Source organism: Pseudorca crassidens, chromosome 14, assembly GCF_039906515.1.
Source record: "Pseudorca crassidens isolate mPseCra1 chromosome 14, mPseCra1.hap1, whole genome shotgun sequence".
Taxonomy (NCBI): domain Eukaryota; kingdom Metazoa; phylum Chordata; class Mammalia; order Artiodactyla; family Delphinidae; genus Pseudorca; species Pseudorca crassidens.
In genome coordinates, this window is record NC_090309.1 from 53,197,247 (window position 1) to 53,216,952 (window position 19,706).

The window sequence follows — 19,706 nt, forward strand, 5'->3', positions numbered from 1 at the left end:
TAATTGTTACTAGTTAATGAAATTTGCATTTACTGCTCTTTCTTCCCTCCCCCATTTCCACCTCAAAGAAAAGTAGGAGAAAGTATAGAAAAATTTTGCCTACTGATTTCCATTACTTTCCAAATCGAGGCCAGTATTGGAAATAAGTTTAAATAAAGAAGTTTCTCTCTTTCTCTCCCTGCTCATCATCCCTTTCTTTCTTCTCCCTGAGCCTCGTTTTCTGGTGCTGCTGGTTGTGATTTGGTTTCCACAAGAAACCCACTTTTTAATATGCCATTGCATTTGATATTAAATACTATTTGTAGTTGAATCTTAATAGAAGTATTACTGTACATGGATTTGTGTATAATGGTACTCAGATAATGTCCATGTTAAGTATGACTGCCTTATGAAGGCCAATGAAACATAGTTATCTATCTGATAAAATGAATATTAGTCCTATCTACTCAATATTAATGTTCTTTAAAAGTTCCCTCTCCAAAAAATGTACCCAATTTAAAAGCCGTAAAAAGGGCAGTACTGAATTATTAGTTTTATGGCAGAGTATCTTTACTGATTAAAAAAGTAATTTTTAAATGTCCATTCTATCTGTCTGATAAAGGTAATATACTTTAAAATATTTTCTTTGTAGCACCTGGAAAAGTAGCAGACAAAGTTATAATTGAAAACACTAGAGATTCAACCTTCGTTTTTATGGAAGGTTCCGAGGATGCTTATGTTGGATATATGACAATAAGGGTAAGGCATTTTTAAATTTTTAAGTATGTATGTGGAAATCATTAAGGCAGTAGTTGTTTATTTCAAACAAAATTTCTACTTTTCAGTTTAACCCTGATGACAAATCTGCTCAACACCACAATGCACACCACTGCTTAGAGATTACAGTAAATTGTAGCCCTATTATTGATCACTGTATCATCCGAAGTACATGTACAGGTTAGTGTTCCCGTTACGTCTTATTATAAAATGAGTCACTGTGTTGCCCAGTAGGTTTTTAAATAAATTATTTGTCTTACAGTTGGCTCTGCAGTATGTGTTAGTGGTCAAGGAGCATGTCCCACTATCAAGCACTGTAACATCAGTGACTGTGAAAATGTTGGACTTTATATAACAGACCATGCACAGGTATTTTTTAATTTTGTGGGGTTTTTTCTTTTTTCTTTTTTTAGCTCTACTGATGTTTATTTCTGGTTAATTGTTGTAGGGAATATACGAAGATAATGAAATCTCCAATAATGCTTTAGCTGGGATTTGGGTTAAAAATCATGGAAACCCAATTATTAGACGGAATCATATTCATCATGGACGTGACGTTGGTGTGTTCACATTTGATCATGGCATGGTAAGAACATTTATTCTTAATAGAAAAATTGACGTCATATCAGTTAAAATTTCAAATAGGTGTCAGCATTTTATCATCACCAAAATGCTGAATTGAAAAGTGTAGGCTTAAAAGATTTCAGCATTATGTTCTAAAGTCAGTATGCAGTATGAATTCTATAAATTCTTGAATCTAACATTATATATATGTACGGAAGATGGAGTCCTTAGGGAATTGATGTGATCTTTGAGGGGAGTAAGGTCTAATCCAGTAGTTCTCAAATGTAACTGTGCATAAAAATCACCCAGATACAATAAATCAGAATTTTTAAGGACGGGGCCCAGGATATGCGTTTTTTAATAAGCACCATAAGTGAGTTTAATGCAGGTTGTAGACTACACTTGGAGAGACAATAGTTTCATCATTAGTTTGCCTTCATTTCATTCCTCTTAAATTTTTTTTAACTGGTAGAACTTTAATAAGAAATACAGTGATGATAATACATCAGTTCTAAAATTCTTATGCAGTTAGGCATCTTTATATGGATGATATTATGTTTTAGTTACTACTATGTCATTTTACACAATTTTATAGAGACATGACTTTTTGAGCTCTCTTAGGCCAAAAGTAATATTCTTGGGTGCCTATTCAGGTATTCTTTTCATTTAATTATAATTTTTATTTTTTTGCCGCTCTGCACAGCTTGTGGGATCTCAGTTACCCCACTAAGGACTGAACCCGGGCCCTCGCAGTGAGAGCACAGTGTCCTAACCACTGGACCGCCAGGGAATTCCCTAATGTCTAATTTTTGTTGAAGTAATTTTCAAGTCCTAGTATAGCGTTGGCAACATTTTTTATTACGAAGTCAGAGCTAGGAGAGGAGGTTTGACGTGGTGACAAACAAGGGTATGGTGAAGTTTTATTGCTATTATATGATATTAATCACGCAACTTTGGAACGTTGAATTGACATCTACAAATTGTCAGCGAAGGAAATTTTGTATTTCCATTTTTTGTGTCTAAAACCCTAATGCAGAGCTCTTTTTTTTAAAACTGAACTAGACCATGAGGAGTACCCTTTTATCAAGTTCTGATTAGTTGTAAATAATTTCAGACCGTCCAGCTTATTATATTCCTGGGGTAACCGTAACCTGAGAAAAACAGTTCACTTAAAACTCAGGCTATAGTTTGGGCCTGTAGATAAGAAAACACAGTGGAGATGACCACTTGCCCTTCTCCAGTTAGAATTTAAAAATTGACATTTTTTTTGCAAATTGTAGCTCTTTTTTCCAAGGAGTGGGGAAGAGGGGAGTTTGGGAATTGGGGAGTCTGGGCAAAGGTATGGAGGTTATCAAAACATAGGAGTCTTGAGAATTTGCCTCCCCGCCCCTTTGAGTGCCGCCCACATTGGCAGTAATTCTTTTAAAAAAATTTTTTTTTTAATTTATTTATTTTTTGGTCACGTTGTGCGGCATGCAGGATCTTAGTTCCCCAACCAGGAATTGAACCTGTGCCCCCTGTGTTGGGAGCACAGAGTCTTAACCACTGGACCACCAGAGAAGTTCTGGCAATAATTCTTAAGTGGGGGCTTCCCTGGTGGCACAATGGTTAAGAATCCGCCTGCTAATGAAGGGGACACGGGTTCGAGCCCTGGTCGGGAAGATCCCACATGCTGCAAAGCAACTAAGCCTGTGCGCCACAACTACTGAGCCTGCACTCTAGAGCCTGTGTGCCACAATTACTGAAGCGCATGTGCCTAGAGCCCGTGCTCTGAAACAAGAGAAGCCACTGCAATGAGAAGCCCGCGCACCGCAAAGAAGAGTAGCCCCTGCTCACCACAACTAGAGAAAGCCCGCGCACAGCAATGAAGACCCAATGCAGCCAAAAATAAAATAAATAAATTTATTAAAAAATAATAATTAAGTGGAATTCTAAATGGAGCTCGTATTTTTGTAATGGAACTATACTATGCTAATATTTCTTTGCCTGTGTTGCCTTCAGACTTTGTCCCAGAGTTACCTACAATTCAAGTATCATATTTATGCATGCCTCTGGTCTCATTCACAAATGATTTGAGGTACCAAAATAACTTTAACCTGAGTAAATTTCCACATTTTTAAAAGACCTAATGCTGATGGTCAGTTACTAAAATTCATTATAATAATTTACTCTTCACCCCCCCAATACAGTTTACTTTTTATAGATTTAGGTTTATAAATTTTATAACTTTTTTAAAAAGCAAATCTTAGCCAGTCCTGTAGATAGATAGATAGATAGATATTAAGGATTGATGAAGAGATTTGTAAGGTATTATAGATTTATAAAGGAAGGATGGAAAAAAAGTATATCTTGGGCCTCTCTCATCTGTTTTAGTATTGTGATACAATCCTTTAAAATCCTTTGGTAGAATGTTCTTTCATTCCAAGTATTCTTTGTGTCAGCTGCCCATGATTGGTAGGATGACATCACTAAGGTTAACCTTTTAAAGTTTGACTTTGTTTTCTATAGAATTTCAGAGGACATCAGAATAAACATTTAAACTAGTTTCTGTACTGTTCTCTATCTTTATATATATTTATATTTATTGTTCTCTGAAATTGTCTTTCCTTTTCCTTGTCTATGACCTACTTAGAATTTAAACTCCTGTATTGGCAAGAATGAATCATGAAAGAATTTTTACTTTTTTATTTTAAAGAAATTAATGTTTTTGTTAAAATATTACATGCCCAGTATAAAAGACAAACCTAGAATTTTAAAGGGTATGACTAGACTTTGTCATTGTTAACTGCATGTTTAAACTTTGAATACAGTATGAACTCCCCCTTTGAAAACTGATGAAAATACTTTATATTTCAACCCATTTCTACTCCATCATTTTTATTCTTATTTTTCTTTTGTAAAGCTTTATAACATTTACATTCCTACAGTTATTGGTCTATATTTATATTTATTTACCTTCAGTCCTTTTATCACAGTTTTTCCATTCCTGAATTTTAAAATTTTGGCTCATTCTTGGTATGGCCATTTTGTCATCTAGCTGTTTTGATTTTATTTTTAAAAGAAAGCCTTATGGGTATTGTAGCTTGAATTCTTGCCCCTTGAGAATGCCTACCGTTTACCTTTTAACTTGGCTGAGTATACAGTTTTTTATTATACTTTCTTGCCCTCAGAATTGTGTAGTCATTTTTATATTTCTAGAATTGAGTGTGACAGAAGTCTGAGATCATTCTGGGTTTTTTTTTTTCTTTCTGGTGGGATTTGCTTTTCTACTTCAATATCCATATGTTGTTGTTAATGTTGTGTTGTTTTAATTTTTACTGTTTTTCTGTCCATATGTTCCTTTCTTTAGAAACTTGGCTATTTTCTCTATTACTTACATTGCTCTGTATTGCTTTGTTCTTTTCCTTTAAATTTTGTGTGATTTCCTCAAATCTGTGTCTCTTACTATGTCTACATAGTTTTGTGTCTTTTCTGTTTTGTTTCCAATGTGGTTTTCATCTCTGATTTCTTTAATGTATTTTTGTTTTACGGAATCCTTCTAGCATATATAAAATTAGAGACAATAGTGTAATGAATTCCCATGTATATCCGTCCTCCACGTTCAAAAACTTTCAGCTCATGGTCAGTTTTGTTTCATCTGTACCTCCTCATACATTGCTTATTTTCTTCTTTACTCTGAATTATCTTGAAGCAAATCCCAGACATCATCATTTCATCTGTAAATATTTCAGCATATATGTCTTTCTTTAAAAGATGGGATTCCTTCTTTTTCTTTTACATAACAATGCCAGTCTCACTGCTAAAAGTAATTTTTCTATCAGTGTTTACAGTTCCCCAATTCTTTGTTTTTTGTTGTTTAATGTTCAATCTATTACAGAGTGTTATTTTCATAAAGTAAAATTAAAATATCATAGCAGTGCCAAATTGCTATAAAATTTTTGAGACATTTATTCTAAGTTTATGAGTTTAACTCATGATAGATTGACAGTTGACAGACTGTAGAAATATGGTTTTCCTCTCCTTTCATTTCACTTCGGATAGTCCCCCTTAGATAGGAAATACAAGTTTTAGGTGATAGAAATTGCACATTAGTGTGTTTCTTCTTCAGATTTACTTCGTGTGCCTAAATTATTTTTATGAAAATATTACTATGAGAGTATTTCCTTCCTCTCCTGTGTTCTGTTCGGAACACTAGATCTCACTACTTTAGTAAAAGATCATTGGCTAGGCTTGCTTATTAGAACAGTTACTTGCCGGCTTCCCTGGTGGCACAGTCGTTAAGAATCTGCCTACCAAGGAGGGAGGGAGACGTAAGAGGGAAGAGATATGGGGACATATGTATATGTATAACTGATTCACTTTGTTATAAAGCAGAAACTAACACACCATTGTAAAGCAATTATACTCCAATAAAGATGTTAAAAAAAAAAAGGAATCTGCCTGCCAATGCAAGGGACACGGGTTCGAGTCCTGGTCTAGGAAGATCCCACATGCCGCAGAGCAACTAAGCCCGTGTGCCACAACTACTGAGCCTGCGCTCTAGAGCGCACGAGCCACAACTACTGAAGCGCGTGCGCCTAGAGCTTGTGCACCGCAACGAAGAGTAGCCCCTGCTCTCCACAGCTAGAGAAAAGCCCATGCGTAGCAACGAAGATCCAATGCAGCCAAAAATAAATAAATAAAATAAATTTATTTAAAAAAGAAAAAAGAACAGTTACTTGGGGAAACACCTTGCTTAAAGGTGTACGGTAACATTTGCTCTCAACACCTTATTCTTCCTTATCCAGATATCACAGTATTTGGCAAGTGTTTGATTGATTATAGTTTGGAGTTGTAGACATTTATTTCAATGAAGGTAGCATATTTTTTTCTCTTTACTTTTCATTCTTTTTTTTGTTTTATTTGGAGAGTTTTAAGAGAAACTCTTGAATGCCTTTCACCCTATTTATATTTAATAAATATTTTTAATATTTATTTAATAAAGATTATTTCTCTTCAAAAAATTTTAATGAAAAAATACTTAATCTCACCTTTTATTTTTATATCAGTGTTAAGTTTGTAACTTGAGAGAATGATAATTTTCAAGGACTTATTGTAATGTATATGGCAGAGATTTAGAAATGCTTGGGCTGAAAAGTTAACAACCTCTTATTTTAAAATATAGAAGAAGCTCTTAGCAATCTGGTATCTTCTGGTAGGGAAATAAATCATTTTATAATATGGGGTAGTCTGGTAGAATGTCTGTGCCTTTGGAGTTCTATATTTGTGTTGGAGCTTTTGTGGTTTGCATCTTAAGAGGCAAAGTAGAGTTCTGTTTTCTGCTTAACAGTCCTGTATTATTAGACCATTTTGCACTAAAGGCATTTCTTAACAAAACAGGTGCACTTCATTAAATGTGCTTTAAAGCAAAATTACATTAACTGAATCCTTTAATCCATAATAGATAGGTTTTCTTCTGATATTATAAAACTATAAGTCAATCAGTTGTTCCCTTTCTGAATGTAATAAAATCACCATTGTAGCAATGTAAGAGGCTTCTGGTTTTAAAAGCATGAAGGAAAAAATTTTTTTTCTTTTCGAAAAAATTTGGCTACTTTCTTTTCTTGAAAATTACCTTAAAACAAAAACTACAGATTAAAACTCCCCATCTCTGATGGAACTAGGGGATATTTTTAACCTCTAATCTAAATTACAGTATGGTAAAATGACCATGTGACTATGACCATAGCAACCAGTTCAGATTAGAGCAGATTTTATAATGGGGGCCTCTGGACAAGGGAAAATGAAGAGAGGGGGACTGCTGTTTGCCTTAGTAAACTTGTGGATCTATTTGACTCTCCTAGGTGTGCAAAATTGAAACCTAAAGAAAACAGAGAGGGCATTCCCTGGTGGTCCAGTGGTAAGGACTCTGCGCTTTCACTGCTGAGGGCGAGGGTTCAGTCCCTGGTCAGGGAACTAAGATCCTGCAAGCTGTGCAGTGTGGCCAAAAAAGAAAAAAAAGAAAGAAAACAGAGAAAGAGCATCCATGCACTTGAAAATTTTTTAGTAGGTATACTGTAGCAAAGTATACTTGCAGTACTATATGTTGAACTAGTATAGCCAGGACATGACACTACCTGTTACTGCAGTCTTCATGGAAGCTCAGTAAATAGCATACCTTTTCCTGCCGCATTCTGAACAAATTAAGAAATCAAAGGGACTTCCCTGTGGCGCAGTGGTTAAGAATCGGCCTGCCAATGCAGGGGACACGGGTTCGAGCCCTGGGCCAGGAAGATCCCACACGCCGTGGAGCAACTAAGCCTGTGTGCCACAACTACTGAGCCTGTGCTCTAGAGCCCACGAGCCACAACTACTGAGCCTGTGTACCGCAACTGCTGAAGCCCATGAGCCTAGAGCCTGTGCTCTGCAACAAGAGAAGCCATGACAGTGAGAAGCCCGCGCACCGCAATGAAGAGTAGCCCCTGCTCGCCACAACTAGAGAAAGCCCGCGTGTAGCAGTGAAGATCGAACACAGCCAAAAATAAATAAATAAAATAAATTAATTTAAAAAAAAAATCCCAACTGGATTTCTTAAAAAAAAATCAAAGCCATGAAGTAGCATGAAGAGGCTGAAATATCAACTTCATTACTCTTAGAGGTTAAATCGGAAGATACAACATAGAATGAGAACCAAATAAGCCTGTTTAACTGAATCCCAAAATGAAATAGGCTTATTTCACAGGCGGTATTCATGGGGTAGTAACAGAAGGCATGTTCCCTAAGGGCAGCTCATTTCCATGAGGAAAAGGGTGAAGCTGAATTGAGCATACTCAGTTTATTCTTTCCCAAGTTTACCATTCAGACATGTCATGCAACTCCTGGCAGAGAGAGACAAGTTGCACTCTCTTCTCAATGATGAAAATACCAGAAATGTTGAATTGTTCCAGTCTGACATTAAGCTCTTTCAACCTAGCCTCTTTTAGAATTTGTTTTTCTTTCTTTGATGCTCAGTTTTGCCATAGTAGTCTATATACATACACGTGGTGTCCATCCATTTTTATGTGGTATAAAATCAAAGAAGAAAAAACTTTTTTTATATTTTAAGAAGCCATTTTTGATGCAATCCCCCAATTTTTTTTAAAAGAATAAGATTATAACCTATATGTTAACAGGTAAGTTATAAGTGATTTGTACTTTATTTGTGGAAAATGAAACCTGAAAACTACTTCTAAATGTTATTCTCAGAGGACCATTTTCTTAAAGAGTTAATTATGTAGTGTATTGGAATACTCAGAATTACATCCTGTTTTAATACTGAATTTGGCAAAAAGCCCTACTTTGAGTGCTTACAATGTGTAAAGTTTTATATAGATGCTCCAGAAGTTAGTGTAGTCCTTTCTCTTCAGGAGCTTATGATCAGGTAAAAATGGATATGGCAAATACAGTATAAGGCAGTACCTGGAAGTAGCATAAGAAAATACTTACTGCTAAAGGGAATTTAAAGAGAGAACACATTCACTTTTTGAAGGGAGATAGACGAGGAGGATGAAATGGCTTTTAGAAGTGCCGTCTTATAACTATCTCATTTTTTCCTCTAACCTTCAGTCTGATTGAGTCTTAGAATTTAGGATATCAGTATTACAGTAACGTTTATCCTCACTAGAAAATAAGTAAATTTATCTGTTATAGAAAATTTAAGAAGTTTAGAGAAGTATAAAGGATACCATAAGCATCCATAATACCACTACTCATTTAATCACGCTCATATTCTTGTTTCATCCTTCAAGTTGTTTTTCTTCAAATACAATTGACATCATACTGAATGTAGTCTATCTTGAAGTATATACTGTTCTTTTCATTTAACATGATAGTATGTGTAACATGAACATAAGCCTTCACAACATTTTATTGAGCTAGTTCCCTATTGGGCTAAGATGAACATTATTTTGTGTGTCTTTTTCTGTAGTCTCTGATTATGTCCTTGGGTCAACTTTTTAGAAGTTGATTTCTTGGGGCATTTTTAAGGCTATGAGAGTTTATTTTCTTTAGTACTTAAATAAACTTTTTGTTGAAGGATATATATTCTTACTGGTAATGGTATTTACGTCCATTTATCGAATAAATCTTCCCCTATTTTTCTTTCCTGGGTTTGAATATACTCACATTAATTAGAGAATTTATAGTTCTCTGTTTTACTAACACATTTAAAATATGTATCATTTGAAATTTAGTATATATCTATCTGTTTCATTCTTAACTCTTGAACATTTCTGATAATTTTGAGGTATACATTAAAAAGACTTTTTAATGTCATTTCTTTTTGGAAAGTAGCTTTACCTACAGGTTTAATTTCTCTGTTTTCCAGGGTTACTTTGAAAGTTGCAACATACACAGAAACAGGATAGCAGGCTTTGAAGTAAAAGCTTATGCTAACCCCACAGTGGTTCGATGTGAAATTCATCATGGGCAGACTGGAGGAATATATGTTCATGAAAAAGGAAGAGGACAGTTCATTGAAAATAAAATCTATGCAAACAACTTTGCAGGTGTATGGATTACCTCAAATAGTGACCCAACAATAAGGTATTTATATATAATTATGGATGGAAATTATGTTTTCACTTTATGTTTCATGCTATAAGAAAAGTTAAGGTACTTAGCTTTAACTCTGTTTTTCCTAGACACCTGACTACTATAAAATAGATTTTCCTAGTAAAAGTCTGTGCATCTGAATGAGCATAGCTATTGCATTTATTTTGAGGTGTTCTGTTTGTTTTTTATTCATGATGTAAGCCATGTGAGATACTTCTTATGAAAAATTGAAAATGCTGTGATTTTTATTTTAAATTCATCAGACTGCATTATAGATGAGTAAATAGGGCTGTGATCTTCCCTTGAAATCTGAATGACCTTTTTTTTTTCCCCCTGAGAGTCAGCAGATAGAATAACCCAGGAAATTAATTATCTCAAAGATACTTAGACCAAGAATAACAGAGAGTCAAAACTTCAAGCTGTCACCTTTCTTTAATAGTTCCTACCACTTCCTCTGGCCACAGTAAGGAAACAAACAGATCCAGTCTTGAAGGCATTGGCTAAGACTGTAGAACAGAGCTATTATAATTTAATCAAAGACCATGAATTATTTTTGTCACATTTTTTTCCACTAGCTTTATAAAAGTTGATTATGTGATTGCCATCTTAATTACTATTCAGCAAATGTTTATAGATGAGCTAAGAAAAGTTCTTTTAAATGGATTAGCTTTTTTTTTTTAATCTTAATAGGTTTTGGGTTTTTTGTTGTTGTTTTTGTTTTGTTTTTTTGACCGCGCAGCTTGTGGGATCCTAGTTCCCTGACCAGGGATCGGATCCAGACCCCCTGCAGTGGAAGCGTGGAGTCCTAACCACTGGACCACCAGGGAACTCCCTGGATTAGCTCTTTTGAGTTGATTTTTTTTTTTTTTTTTTTTTTTTTGCCAATGTTGGGGGAAGATGTGGAATCTTTTTTTAAATTTATTTTTATTTTTGGCTGTATTGGGTCTTCGTTTCTGTGCGAGGGCTTTCTCTAGTTGCAGCAAGCCGGGGCCACTCTTCATCGCGGTGCGCGGGCCTCTCACTATCGCGGCCTCTCTTGTTGCGGAGCACAGGCTCCAGACGTGCAGGCTCAGTAGTTGTGGCTCACAGGCCTAGTTGCTCCGCGGCATGTGGGATCTTCCCAGACCAGGGCTCAAACCTGTGTCCCCTGCATTGGCAGGCAGAGTCTCAACCACTGCACCATCAGGGAAGCCCGAGGTGAATTTTTAAGAATGCTATTTCGTCTCAAATACTAGGTGGCTTTTCCAAAGATTTAAGTCTTAGAAAGAACTGGAAGGGAAATCACCTACTCCCTCATTTCATAGATTAAGAAACTGAGGCCCATAGAAGTTAAATAATTTTCTAAGGTCACATAAACATCAGTGGCCTTACGATTATTGTATAAAACAAGCAAGTTTTCTGAATAGATGCTTTTTTGTGTTTTGGGTTTTTTCCCACATAATTATAGGGGCAATTCTATATTTAATGGAAATCAAGGTGGAGTTTACATCTTTGGTGATGGACGAGGCCTTATTGAAGGAAATGACATTTATGGTAAGCATGTCGTTTTCTATAAAATTTTAGAGCTTGGCCTGTGTTCCTGACATTAGCAAAAGGACCGCTTGGAAACGTTCTGAGTAGGAGAACTGATCCGGTTTCTTTAAATTCTCAATAAAGATTATTCTGTGACATTTATTCACTTAACAAACATTTACTGAGTACCTTCTAAGTACTAAGCAGTATTCTACATAACAGGGATAAAAATAAAACTTAAGACCCTAGTCTCACAGAGTATCTATAATTCTCTTACATTCACTCCATTGTTTAACAGTTAATAAATTATTTCTGTGACAGTTTAATACACTTCGGTACTAATTAGAAAGGGAAAACCCTTATTCCTCATTAAAACTTCTGAGGTATTAATTCAGGAAACAATTATTAGGTATCTATGTGCTAGACACTGAAATGTTCCTGGGCTTCCTCTTTTGCTAACACTTACTGGATAATACTTACATAAAGCTTACTCAGTGCCAGGCACTTTTTTGAGCACCTTTCCTGAATTAAGTCATGTAATATTTACATCAACCCTGCGAAGTAGACACTATTAAATATCCCCACTTACTGATCAGGAAAACAAAGGCACCAAGAGGTTAAGCAGCTTATTCAAAGTTACTTAACAGCCTGGCTCTAGAGTCTTTGGTCTTAACCACTATACCTATACTGCCTACAGTCCTTCTGCATCTTCTTTACACTCCTAGTTCCTTTAGTTTTGTCTTGGAATGCTCATGGATCATAAGTATCTTTCTGAATATGACATATTTCACAGAACTGTGCTCTTACTGTGTTCCATTAGGCTCCATATGTTGATATTGTAACTTTTATTTTTAAATAGGCAATGCATTAGCAGGAATTCAGATTAGGACAAACAGTTGTCCAATTGTTCGGCATAACAAAATTCATGATGGCCAGCATGGTGGAATTTATGTGGTAAGTTAATGAATACAGTTCTAGAATCTCATTCATCAAAATCAGGGTAGAAAAGGGGGTGAGGGCAGAATTATGTCTACCTTTAGGTAGGCCATATTCAACTTTTTCTGTCTGCCAGTGTGTGAATGACTTAAAAGCTTCTAATTATAATTGGCAATATGGGCTGAACTCATAACAACAACTGCTTGGCAGTCTGAGTTATATTTGTTACACTGGGATTTTGCCAATGTGACTACCATAAGAGTCTCTGAAATTTTCCAGAAGTATTAAGTAAAATCATAATATCACTGAGTATTAATAATACTAGACTTGAATATTTTTATCTTCTGAAAAAGCCAAACATTTGAATTTATATTGAAACATAATGTAAGCATCTTGCAAAGTTTAAAAACCTATGTATTAGTCCTATGTCTCCTGTCATCATGGTATCTGAAACTATCACTCAAGTAAGAAAACGTAAAGGAGTTTCAGAAAGGTCCTTGTGTAATGCCAGGTGTGACTAATTTTTATTCACAGTTCTAGAAATATTCATGTCTTAAATCTTCTAAAAAAAATTTTAGTAACTTGAACCTTGTTTTGGAGTGATTTCGCCAGTGATAAGTTAAAATAACTATTAACTTCCTAGTGAGGGATCTTCAGTTTGTTATATATCTTAGAATAAAATAAGTTCTTTTGTTAAACAAAATTGAATGCTACTACTCTAAGATTTAAAAGTGCAAAACCACATAAAGAACAGTATAAAAACTCTGAGAGCTTAAACTTAGGTAGAGGCTATGTGAAAGAATGTTATCCATTTATCTCCTTATTCAGATTAAAAAACAAAAATTGAGATTTTTTTGGTCACAACCGTCTTAAAAGAGGGAATACACTATAAACTACTTGGTTTACACAAGATACATATTGTAAATCAATGTAACTTTTATTTAGCATGAGAAAGGACAAGGCGTAATAGAAGAGAATGAAGTCTACAGTAATACTCTGGCTGGGGTCTGGGTGACAACTGGCAGCACTCCAGTACTGAGAAGAAACAGGATACACAGTGGCAAGCAGGTAAGATTATGTTAGACTCTCGGGAAATATATTGTTTTGTAAACACTTTTTTTAATTTGAAAAATTGTTTTTTTAATTTTAGGTTGGTGTTTATTTTTATGACAATGGACATGGAGTACTAGAGGACAATGATATCTATAATCATATGTATTCAGGGGTTCAGATAAGGTAAATGTTTTCATATTTGGCTTTCTTTGGGGAGGGAGTTGTATGTGAGGTAGGCATGGCGTACCCCAGTATAGTAGTCAGGTGTCTAGGAAAAACAGTAAGAGTTAAAGCTAAGCAATTAAGCATGGCTTAAATTGTCAGAATATAACTTTTCTTAGACTGGCTGAGGACAGCAGCCAATGGCGCCTGACATGCTGTACCTGGCTTATTAAATGGGAGCTTCTGTTTTTATGCTATTTCCACAAAAGTAATAGTTCTTACACCCCTCTTTCTTGTATATTAACAGTTTTTGGTTTGGAACTGTCGTACTCCTGATCATATAATTCAGTCCTTTATTTTATATATGAGGGGAGCATATAATAATAAAAGTTACTTAATCTAACCTCCTCAGTTTAGTTTACATATTAGGAGACTCTGTAGTAATAACATAATCTATAGCTAAGTGTGTTCTGTGGTAAATAGAATTAAGCAAAATTAAACCAGTTTCTTTACTGACAGACTTCTCAGAGCATCTTGAAGGTGATGCTTAATTATTTAGCTAATTCTTACTATGTTTAATGTGGGTTTTCCTACTGTTATCTAACATGGTATGTGGGAGTAGAAGCAATTGAAATGGCATTATTTTCTATTCTATCCATAGGACTGGAAGCAACCCCAAAATTAGACGCAACAAAATCTGGGGAGGACAAAATGGTGGAATTCTAGTTTATAATTCTGGTATGTTTAATCTTTTAATGTTTTTTTCTTGGTGCTATTAGTCTTTAGAAATATACTTTCTAAATAACAAAACCTAAATTTTTGCATTTATAGGTCTAGGTTGTATAGAAGACAATGAAATATTTGACAATGCAATGGCTGGAGTCTGGATTAAGACAGATAGTAATCCTACACTAAGAAGAAATAAAATCCATGATGGAAGAGATGGTGGCATCTGTATATTTAATGGGGGTCGAGGTATTGTTGTTAATTTTGCATTAGTAAAAAACCCAGTTTTCCATTATTCTTCCATATCTTTAATGATCAATGACATTGCCATTTAATGTGTTATAAATGAGGGAATCACAGTCTTTTTCCTTATCAAGTCTCAAGATGGTTTAGGGGGTTAGTGCCTAGAGTTAAAGGAGAGAGATGTTTACAGAATTTTCCTTTTCCTTCAAGCCACCTTGAGTGTGCCACTTGTTAGCGAGGCTTTTTTAAGGTAGCAGAATTTGTTTACACCCTCTCTCTGGACCTTTTATTATTCAGAATAGTGATATGATTATAATAAACTTCAAAGTCAAGTTATAGAACTAGGTGTGGAAAATTAATTGGTCTGCGAATATATATAAATGTCTGTAGTAAATAAGGATTGCTTTGTACCTGTTCACAACTGTCTTCGTTGGAGAATGGAATTAAGCCAATATGTGCTCAGTTTGGTATCCATAAAGGTCAAATCACTTTACCTTGAGGCAAAAGCTCACAGTCCCTGCCCCTTGCAAAGGCATAATTTGTTCATAAAGAGAGACTGGGAGAGACTGTCAAATGCAAATTATCACCATTCCTGAAACATCAGTAACCTAGCATTATACATATCTTGTATAGAAGGTTAGCTAGTCATTACTCTAATATACCAAGATTTAATCAACAGAATTTACTACTACCACCAAACAATGATGATTCCATTAATGACATAGACTCTCAAGGAGTTTATAATCTAGCAATTCAGTAAGTGACATTATCTCTGATAGGATTCTTTGTAAGATATAATGAGGAAACACAGTACAGAATGGTTGGTTTTATTTGTAAGGTGTTGGGAAGGGTTCTGGAGTAAAATCTTGAGCTGTGTCTTGAAAAATGAGTATTTACTGGTAAGTTGGGGGGTAGGGGGTTGAAGACCATTCCAAGTGTAGAAAGTATAGTTACTTCATTCTTTCATTTGTTATGTACATACTTACTAATTGAACATTACTGTAGCAAACACTGTGATACAGATGCTAAAAATAAAATGGTGAATAAAACAGTACTACATCCAGAAAGTTTATAGTCTAATAGAGTGGCACATTGTAAGCAAAAGTCTAAAGGAAACAAAGTGGTTTAGTAAGGCAAGAGATACTGAAAGTCGAGGCCGGAAAAGGGGGCAACGCCCAAATCGTAAAAAGCTTTGTTTATGTATACAGTATAATGAAAAGGCTTTGTATATATGCGGTACAGTTTGGACTACATCTTGGCAATAGCATTTGAGGAGGTTATAGTGGACATATGCAAGATTAGAGGCAGGGGGACTTCCCTGGTGGCGCAGTGGTTAAGACTCTGTGCTCCCAACGCAGGGGGCCTGGGTTCGCTCCCTGGTCAGGGAACTAGATCCCACATGCATGACGCAACTAAGAGTTCACATGCCATAACTAAGGACCCTGCCTGCCGCAACCAAGACCTGGTGCAGCCAAATAAGTAAATAAATATTAAAAAAAAAAAAAAAAAGATTAGAGGCAGGGTCTTGGAATAGTGTTTTCTAGGGGAAAGGGAATTTAGAGGTCAATACTGTGAACTACTACAGATGGATCAAATATGTACAGAAATAAAAACATATTTCATGTCTTCAGGGAGCAGAGAAACACTGGAACACAACTAAATATGATTCACTATACATAAGTAGATTTTATAGGAATAATATTAACTAATACTTATTTAGTACTGTGTACTTTTACATGTGTTAACTAATTTAACCCTCAACATCCCTATGTGGTAGGTGCTATTATGCCCATTTTACAGATAAGGAAATTGAGACAAAGAGAAGGTAAGTAATTTTCCCATTCAGAGTTTGGAAGTGGTGAAGTCAGTATTTGAAGGCATGAAGTCTCATTCCTCAGCCCTCTTAATCATTATGTTATCCTGCCAGCAGAGAATTAATAATTAATTTGATGGAGGAAAACTGAAAACCTCCCAGAGGAAGTGTCATTAAGAAGAAAGAGTACAGGACATTGCAGAAAGAGGAAATAATATAAACCAAAGGCATTAGGGATAAAAATGTATAGCATATTCAGAGTGTAGGTAATATAGTGAGACAGAGGAGCAGGTTGGGGGGATATTTTTTTTTCTTTTTTATAAACTTATTTATGCATGCATACATGCATGCAGGCTGTGTTGGGTCTTCCATTGCTGCGCGCGGGCTTTCTCTGGTTGCGGCGAGCGGGGGCTACTCTTTGTTGCGGTGCATGGGCTTCTTATCGCAGTGGCTTCTCTCGTTGTGGAGCGCCGGCTTTAGGCGTGCGGGCTTCAGTAGTTGCAGCACACGGGCTCAGTAGTTGTGGCGCGCAGGCTCTAGAGCGCAGGCTCTGTAGTTGTGGCCCTCTGGCTTAGTTGCTCTGTGGCATGTGGGATCTTCCTGGACCAGGGATGGAACCTGTGTCCCCTGCATTGGCAGGCAGATTCTTAACCACTGTGCCACAGGGAAGTCCCCGAGTTTTTTGTAAATAGCAAATTAATTTTAAACTTTATTCTGATAGTTTATACAGATAAGGGATATGATAGAGTGGTGGGAAACACAACAGCAGAAGAGAGGTTGGAGTGAAAGAAATGGATCAAGGAATGCTGATAGGGGCCAGAAAGAATCAGGGCTTGAACTAAAACATGGAGAGTGCAAAGGTTCTAAAATTTTTCAAAGGAATTAATTTTAATTCAGCAGTGTTCAGTAAGAATCAGCTTTGTGCCAGGGCACTAGGGATTGATTCATAAGCTAGAAATGGTCCTTGCAACCATGGAACTTCAGTTTCTTGGTTAGAATGGTTACCAGCCAATTTTAGCAATTTTTGGTTAAATTCTACTTTAAATATCTATGAATTACTAATAAAATTTCTTTTCAGTTGAAAAATTAGCCCTATGAATTTCACAATCCAGTTAATAAGAAACTAAAAGAAAACCTAAATACCACCAAAAAGGCTAGTAAAATTTGCTATACGCATTAGCCTTAATCTGGGGAAATATTTTATTATAGGTCTCCTTGAAGAAAATGATATTTTCAGGAATGCTCAAGCAGGTGTTCTCATCAGCACTAATAGTCATCCAGTCTTGAGGAAAAACAGAATATTTGATGGATTTGCTGCAGGTTTGTATTTTCCTTTGTTACCTGTAGCTTGTTTTCTGTACATAAAATTGATTCTTGGTATATTATCTCTTTTGCTTAATAACTAAGGTGTGCAAAAGTATGCTGCAGAAGTTGGCTGAATGCCTGTTAACAATTGCTTATAAGAGCACCTAATCCAAGTTTTGGATTCTTCCACTCTAAGCCAACTTTATAATATTGCTCTTGTAGTTCAGTAGTAGTTATGAATCATCAATTGCATAGAGTAAATAACAGGGTAGTACTACCATTAGAAATAAATTCAGATAAATGCAAGCCCTCTGGCCTCACAAATGGCCAAACAGAATGTTTTTTTAAAGATCTTGGTAAGTGAAGTCCAAGTATCATGCGTATATTTCAACTTTTTGCCACTGAAGAGGATTTCTCTTAATAATTCCAAATAACCATCTAGCTCCTACCTACACATATTTCTGGGCCCTATCTTCTTCTTAGTTTGCAAAGAAATTTTAAAATGTCATTATTAATAAAAGTAAATTACAAACCATCTCTATCATTCCTTTAGCAGGGACAGAGGATTATCAACAGTGGAAAGTGAATTGAATGTTACTATAAACAATTCAAATAAACATTTGCATTTATTTCTTTCGATGTTAACAGTTAATATACTTTTTATGTAAAAGAAGTAGTTCACTATATTTGCTATATTTCAGGTTTCTTTTAAGAAACTATATATAAAGTGATGCATATGCTGTTTGTAAATTTTGCTTCAGGTATTGAAATTACAAATCATGCAACTGCAACACTAGAAGGCAATCAGATTTTTAACAACCGGTTTGGAGGCTTATTTTTAGCATCTGGTGTTAATGTGACAATGAAAGGTATGTTGGAGTCTGTGTTCTGCCTATAATGCACTAAATATGCCATGAAAAGATGATAGAAGCCATTGTTATTCAGTAACTTAATACCTTCTGTCACTGTATAGTAGTTAACCAGCAATTCAAGAGAACTATTTTGAAAGAGTTTTGTTTCACCTTGTCCTAAATAGTTGGAGTATCTTGTACAAGGAAAATTCATTTCTATTCTTAGCCGACTTTTTTACTTCATTGGTTAGCCTCTTTTAAAGTTCTTAAAAACTATTAAAATAATCCTGTAATTTGTTATCTTAAGCCTTTATACTCTAGAATTTCTTATTTTTTTTATTACAGATAACAAAATAATGAACAATCAAGACGCCATAGAAAAGGCTGTTAGTAGAGGCCAATGTTTATATAAAATATCAAGTTACACCAGCTACCCCATGCATGATTTCTACAGGTATATTTCTAAATTATTTGTGAGTCTTGAAATGGGAGAGTAAGATGTACTTTTCTAAACTGACAAGAACTCACATATTTAGCTTTCCCTTAAATGTATGAGCTAAGAAAGTAAATTGGGTTTTTGCTAATGGAAAAATATAACTGAAAATTTTATTAATTGTCCACATTGAGTTATGTGATCAATCTACTTTGAGGATCCTGTTTGAGACCATAAAATATGGGAAAATGTAATACTGCAGTAACTACTGATACCACTGAAAATGTGAAACATACTGCTTTCCTAGGAGTTTCAAGGTAAAGCTGTCATTGAGTGTTCCTTATATCCCAGCCACCATGAGTGGGTTTTGACTTCCCCTCCCCCATACTGATTCAGTGAAGACTTGATAGGAACTTAATTGTTTTCCTCAGAAGACACAAAATAGGAAATTCACTTATTCCATTAAAGTCCCTAGATAAGAGCCACAAAAATTGGGGGCCTCTTTTATAAGCCAAAGGCCATAGGGTAATAGATAAACAAATTGCAGTATTTTGAATAACATGATCAAGGAAAATAATGTAAGCTTTTGCTTTTTAGATGTCACACTTGTAACACCACAGATCGAAATGCCATATGTGTGAACTGCATTAAGAAGTGCCATCAGGGACATGATGTAGAATTTATTAGACATGATAGGTATGTATGTAGCACACTTGCTTGCTGTATTACCCGATTATTTTCCTCCCCTCACTTTCCTAATCTTTGGGTTTTCATTTTGCTT

General features: G+C 35.4%; 1 protein-coding gene across 1 annotated transcript in view; it reads left to right on the top strand.

Annotated features, from left to right (window-relative positions):
- The window catches only part of FBXO11 (F-box protein 11), a 100,278-nt gene that overhangs the window by 79,243 nt on the left and 1,329 nt on the right, over positions 1 to 19,706 (top strand). Inside the window, exons 8-22 of the mRNA XM_067703043.1 lie at positions 632 to 738; positions 825 to 936; positions 1,019 to 1,125; positions 1,205 to 1,342; positions 9,665 to 9,882; positions 11,339 to 11,424; positions 12,263 to 12,357; positions 13,285 to 13,407; positions 13,490 to 13,575; positions 14,216 to 14,292; positions 14,386 to 14,529; positions 17,546 to 17,656; positions 18,403 to 18,510; positions 18,838 to 18,946; positions 19,523 to 19,621. Coding sequence (XP_067559144.1) covers positions 632 to 738; positions 825 to 936; positions 1,019 to 1,125; positions 1,205 to 1,342; positions 9,665 to 9,882; positions 11,339 to 11,424; positions 12,263 to 12,357; positions 13,285 to 13,407; positions 13,490 to 13,575; positions 14,216 to 14,292; positions 14,386 to 14,529; positions 17,546 to 17,656; positions 18,403 to 18,510; positions 18,838 to 18,946; positions 19,523 to 19,621 — 1,720 coding nt within the window. The remainder of the gene's footprint in view (positions 1 to 631; positions 739 to 824; positions 937 to 1,018; positions 1,126 to 1,204; positions 1,343 to 9,664; positions 9,883 to 11,338; positions 11,425 to 12,262; positions 12,358 to 13,284; positions 13,408 to 13,489; positions 13,576 to 14,215; positions 14,293 to 14,385; positions 14,530 to 17,545; positions 17,657 to 18,402; positions 18,511 to 18,837; positions 18,947 to 19,522; positions 19,622 to 19,706) is intronic.